This window comes from Diabrotica virgifera, chromosome 6 (assembly GCF_917563875.1).
Source record: "Diabrotica virgifera virgifera chromosome 6, PGI_DIABVI_V3a".
NCBI lineage: Eukaryota > Metazoa > Arthropoda > Insecta > Coleoptera > Chrysomelidae > Diabrotica > Diabrotica virgifera.
The window spans coordinates 25,502,797-25,508,796 of record NC_065448.1 but is presented as its reverse complement, the minus strand read 5'-3'; the positions used below and the strand labels follow the sequence as shown (position 1 = coordinate 25,508,796).

General features: G+C 31.2%; 1 protein-coding gene across 1 annotated transcript in view; it reads left to right on the top strand.

The window, feature by feature from the left end:
* Window positions 1–284: 284 nt before the first annotated feature.
* LOC114326994 (dolichyl-diphosphooligosaccharide--protein glycosyltransferase subunit STT3A) overlaps window positions 285–6,000 on the top strand; it is a 28,230-nt gene continuing 22,514 nt past the window's right edge. Inside the window, exons 1-4 of the mRNA XM_050654871.1 lie at window positions 285–603; window positions 2,194–2,361; window positions 2,628–2,986; window positions 5,376–5,567. Of these exons, the coding sequence (XP_050510828.1) occupies window positions 507–603; window positions 2,194–2,361; window positions 2,628–2,986; window positions 5,376–5,567 (816 nt within the window). The 5' untranslated portion in view covers window positions 285–506. The remainder of the gene's footprint in view (window positions 604–2,193; window positions 2,362–2,627; window positions 2,987–5,375; window positions 5,568–6,000) is intronic.

Sequence of the window (6,000 nt, the reverse complement as noted above, 5' to 3'; positions counted from 1 at the left end):
TAGAAAAAAATCGAAATTTTTTGAAATTTTTAAATATTTTTTTTTTTTTTATTAATGTTCCGGGCATATTTGAGAAGGAGCATAAATCAATTATTATTAACGAAGTTATCACCTAACTTTATCCGCAAAAATCTGAATGCCACCTCTCACATCCACCTAAAAACAGATCCTTAGTGGTCTATTTTAATTAATTCAAATTTTTTCAATATAATCCCGCTATTTCAGAGATGACAGAATATGCGCAGAGCGGTGTGATTTGTATTGTGAAGTGACGTGTCAAACTGTCACTTTTAGTTGGGTAGCTTTGGGGAACTAAACAAATGTGGGCATTTTTAATAAATTAATTTATGCTTAATTTAAACGAAACTATCAGATCTGAGTAGAATAGTGAAGAGTATGGAAGAGTTATGAAGATTTACTGATATTAACTAGAATATAAGTAGAAGTATTTGGTATTAAATAAAGTATTTTTCAAGATTACCGGTTTAACCTAGAAGAGGTATAAAATGCTGGGATTTGGGAAAAAGGGCTCCTCACAGCAAAATGTAGAAAAACAAGAGACCCTTTTGACTTTAACGATTCTCACATTAGCTGCTATACTTTGTAAGTATTGTATGGTCACTTTCCACCCACTTATATTGATAATCTATACACTTTGATAAAAAAACTAAATTTCTAGGGAATTCAAGGTATTTCTTTGAGTTGATTCCAATCTTACTTGGATAATAGGAAACAACTGGTTAGAGCAAATGATACAGACTCTAGTCTCAAAAACATTGTATGTGGGGTACCACAAGGTTCAGTATTGGGTCCCTTTTCTTTTTATCTTTATTAATGACATCATTAATTTAAAAATCGATGAAAATTTTTTTCGTTTTTCTGATGATATCAGTATCCCTTGAAGCAACTAAAATATTGCAACTCTTCAACTGCAACTATAACTTCCAATCTACCTACTTACAATACAAACCTGGTCTGACTCTAATTTACTCTCTTTTAACATGGATAAGACAGTAGCATTATCCTATAAAGGAGCTCTTCAACCCTTGCTTCTTAATAACAGCCAGATCAGTACTGTTGATTCTGTAAAATGTCTCGGTATTTTTGTAGACAACTAACAACCTTAAATGGTCCCTTCATATCGATATGTTAAGTAAGAAACTAGCCTCAGCTTGCTATGCAATAAGATCTGTCTTGAAGGAAATCAATTTAGCATCTTCTAAAATAACATATTTTTGTTTGTTCCAGTCTGATCTTTGATGTGGTCTTCCTTTTTGGGGGTCTAGTACAGCTGCTCAATCCAATGTTATTTTTAAATTACAAAAAGAGCAATAAGTTATCTGTTTGGCCTCAGAAGAACAACTCATTGCAGAAGCTACTTCAAAGATCACGCGATTTTAACAATCTGCAACATCTTTCCCCAAGTTTCCCTATATTATTCACTAGAAAAGTTTCTTAATGAATAACTAAGAAATTACAGTACCCTTATGAACAAGTACAGTGGAACCCCATAAGTCGGATTAAACGGGACCGCAGCCGATCCTGGTTATCAAAAATCTGGGTTAGCTGGAGAATATGGTAAAACCAAATAAAATACATATAAATAATAATATACAAATACACATGCACAGTACATCTAAGTTACGTTGTATACAGATACAGTATTGTTTATTTCTTGGTAAAAAACTCAGTCAAAGTGAAAAAATGTTTGTTTTGTCTGATGAAAATCTGTCCGGGTTAGCCGGACTTCCGGGTTATCGGAGGCCGAGTTATCGGGGTTCCACTGTATTATTTTTTTTATCTATAGGGCTTTTCATCGATTGTCATTTGTTTCGAGCTCCTGTCATATGTTGTATAATCTGTGTATAATATTAATATACACGGATTATACAACATATGACAGGAGCTCGAAACAAATGACTGTGAATGAAAAGCCCTATATTTTGGTGTCATAATAGGTAGCAGCTTCAACTTATTAGTTCCTAAGGTTGATTAGGCAATTTGCAATTTATTTAAGTTTTGCAATAGATTGTTTTTGTTTTATTCCATTATCTTTTATAATATTGACGATTTCTGTAATGTCAGTAAATTGTATTCGTTATTGTTTTTTTTTCTGACTCCTTGTAAGCTTTGTCCATAAAATTGTAAAAATTTTAATGATAATAAAGCATATTTCGATTCTATAATTTCCAGCTTTTGCCACAAGACTGTTTTCTGTATTAAGGTTTGAGAGCGTTATCCATGAGTTCGATCCATATTTCAATTATAGAACAACTAAATATTTAGCTGAACAAGGATTTTATTCTTTCCATAACTGGTTTGATGATAGAGCATGGTATCCTTTGGGGAGAATTATTGGAGGTAACTATAACAATATTTTATTAACAATTTATTTTTTTTATTCACTTTATTTTATAATATCACCAATTAAGACATTTTTCCGGCCGTTCATTTGGAAAAATAAAAAAAAATACATTTGAAATTTGAAAAATATATAGAATTGAATAAAAAAGTTTGGTGCTGTAGAAATACAAAAAAAAAATTAGTAGGTTTATGCTCTGTTTGTGGGGGCAAACTGCTGGTCTATTACTAATATAAAATATAAAATATTCATGTATTATTTCTAGGTACTATCTATCCAGGTTTGATGATCACTTCTACAGTTTTATACCATTTATGTTGGTTGCTAAATATCACTATAGATATAAGAAACGTGTGCGTATTCCTTGCACCTCTGTTTTCCTCGTTTACAACAATTATAACATATTTGCTCACTAAAGAAGTTAAAAACTCTGGTGCTGGTTTAGTCGCAGCAGCTTTCGTATCCATTGTACCAGGATATATTAGCAGATCTGTAGCTGGCAGTTATGATAACGAAGGAATTGCCATATTCTGTATGTTGCTTACTTATTATACGTGGATTAAAGCTGTCAAAACAGGAACTATCTTTTGGGGGACTCTCAGTGCTTTGGCATACTTTTATATGGTGAGTATTAGTATAGAATTTTACATGTTTCATTGATAAACAGTTTAAAGGGGGGTGGTACGCAGGGGTATACACTGTTAGCTGCATTTTGAGCAAAAATTCAAGAATTTTGGAAGTTATACTTCTTTAAGCACGATTGGGAAAAATGTTTTGAATTTTTATAAAAACGATAGTATGAAGTACTCGTTAAATTTTTCAAGTTACTTATGTATCAATGCAAATGAAGTGCGAAAAAAATATATTGGCGTCTTTAGTAAATATAGTTATAATAATGTGTGTATATAGAATAGGATAATTAGTATTAAAATATGATTAAAAGAAAATTCAAAATTTGTGTGGTAAATCTGTCATTTTTTTATATTTACTATGATTCATCAAGGCAAAAACTAATTGCGGGGAGGCTACAGTTCATAAAAAAATGATGTTTTAACGTTATTTTTAATTTTTGGTATTATTTATTAGTTTAATATTTAAATAAAAATACAATTAAACTGTTTAAAATATATTTATTTTGTTGAAATCATGATCGAAATGATCGAAAGTTCCGAATGGTAGTGAGTTCGAATCCCACCAGGGTCAGGAATTTTTTCATTTATTATAAATTAATAAATGAAAATAGTTTCTGTCCTTGTGGGATCGGTACTCACCGGAGGGACCGCAGACGTTTGGATACAATTAGCGTCTCTTTGCAAAGACAATGGCGTCGACTTTGCAAAGTAACAAGACACTTACTCAACACACACTACACATTACACCTGAGTTAGTGATAAGATATACAATTACGTGGCTAAAGGTTCTAGTTCTAAACCAAGGCCAGAATCAGAGAAAAAAAAAATAATAATAAAAGTATAACTTCTTATGTGTGTACAAAGTACATACACTCTTTTTTTTTTGGAAAATAGTAAAAGAAAGTTTATTTTATTCAATATTATCTTAAAGTTCAACATTAGAAGGGTAAAGGGTATTTTATAAAATTTTAATGTAAGAATATTAAAAAACAAGCCACTGACAGTAATTTGAATACACCACCTCAAAAATAAAGATGTTTTGTGGCGAGGATGGTAACAATTGACTGGATCATCTAAAATAAAAAGAACTAAAAAGATTTTATTAGCTAATGAGTTTCTCTATGTACTGATATTGAGTTTTTTCATTTATATTGATTTTTGAATTTGTAGCATATTTTAAAATCAGAGAAACAAAAATAAACAATTTTTTTTGCTCAAAAATGCGATTTTTTGCTAAAAAAACTGTTATAGAAAAAAAAACCAAAATAAAAAAATTCGACATCAGTACCTAGTAAAATGACTACAGAAAGGATCGGTTGAGTAGTATTTTGTATGAAAATATATAGTCGCCTCGCAAATCGACTAGAAAATTTAAACCGAATACAGTGGAACCTCGATTATCCGTCAGGGCACCGGACCAAGGGTATGACGGATAATCGAAAAGACAGTTAACAGAACGTTAAAAAAATTCATAGTACAACTCTCAAATTTTATTTGTATGGTTTGTTTAATAATATAAGAGGTATATGTGTTCGTCCAATCTAATTAATTTGGTTTAGAATATTCTGAAATCTTGTTTGTTTTACTGTTAATTCAAATTTTACAACGAAGAATTTCTTAATCCGCGTAGGATCATACAATCTACTTTATAGTCTTCTTCTTGTCGAGAATTCCACTTAATGAATTGTTGCATGTGCGATGCACCTTCTCTGGCTTCTTTAAACAAATCTTTGTTTGTGCAAATGCAATGGTAGCATCACTGTACATTTCAACGAATTTCATTTGGCTCATCGCAATGCTCAATAATTGATGATGTACAGACGCTGATGGTTAACAGAGGTGACAGTTAATGGAGAGACGGATAATCGAGGTTCCACTGTATCACAAAATTCAGTTTGGCAACATTGGGTGAATAGATGCCAAGTGTTATCGGATATCAACAGAGCCGTAATTTAGTCCAGACAAATTAATATATTTTTTTACCAACAAAAATGAGATGTTTTAAGCAAATAATGTTTAAAATATGATGTGCAAAATAATTTTCAATCTGGTTCAGCTAATGAACTTCCTTTTTTTGTCCTTAAAAATTAGAAAAAAGTTTAATTTTTGTTGCTTAATTATTATTGTCTAATTATTTAAACTTCACTAATATGCAAGTTCTACTCTGGGTTCTAAATTGGCTAATGTATAAATGATTGATGGGATGTTAAAATACCAGCAACTGCTTATCTTCAAAGGATTTTAATCGCCTTACTCGAATTTCTTTAAGCATTTACACCAAACATTGATACTGACACTTTGTTGCGCATTCTTACCGATTTCTGTTTTGACTATACGAGAAATGTATGAAAAATTTTAATAATCATTGATTTTCATTTTAGGTCTCCTCATGGGGAGGATATGTTTTCCTCATTAATTTAATTCCTTTGCATGTTTTGACCTTGATGGCAACTGGACGCTTTGGACATCGAATTTATATTGCTTACAGTACTTTATATTGTGTAGGAACAATCTTATCCATGCAAATATCCTTTGTTGGATTTCAACCTGTTCAAAGTTCAGAACATATGCTAGTAAGTAGGCATAAATAACAAATGTTCCATACAATACTAAAATATAGTATTTTTACTACAAAAGCGATATTACGTAGGTCAAAATTTTTGACCTAAGAGAACTGTCAAAACATTAGAATGTGACTTTTCATTATTGTCATGTTTATTATAAACATGGCAATTATGAAAAGTCACATTCTAATGTTTTGACAGTTCTCTTACGTCAAAAATTTTGACCTACGTAATATCGCTTTTGTAGTAAAAATACTATACTACAGGTCGGCAGAAATATCTCAGACCGCCAAGGTCAGACCGATCGAAAACTTTGGTTACACGACGTTGCCAGATCAATCTGGTTTCAAAGGTTTTTTGGTTTTTTATTTGTTACCTGTTGCACAGTAAAATTTCCTTCTGCTTACTACTGCGTAAATTGTAAAACATTGTGTATAATTTC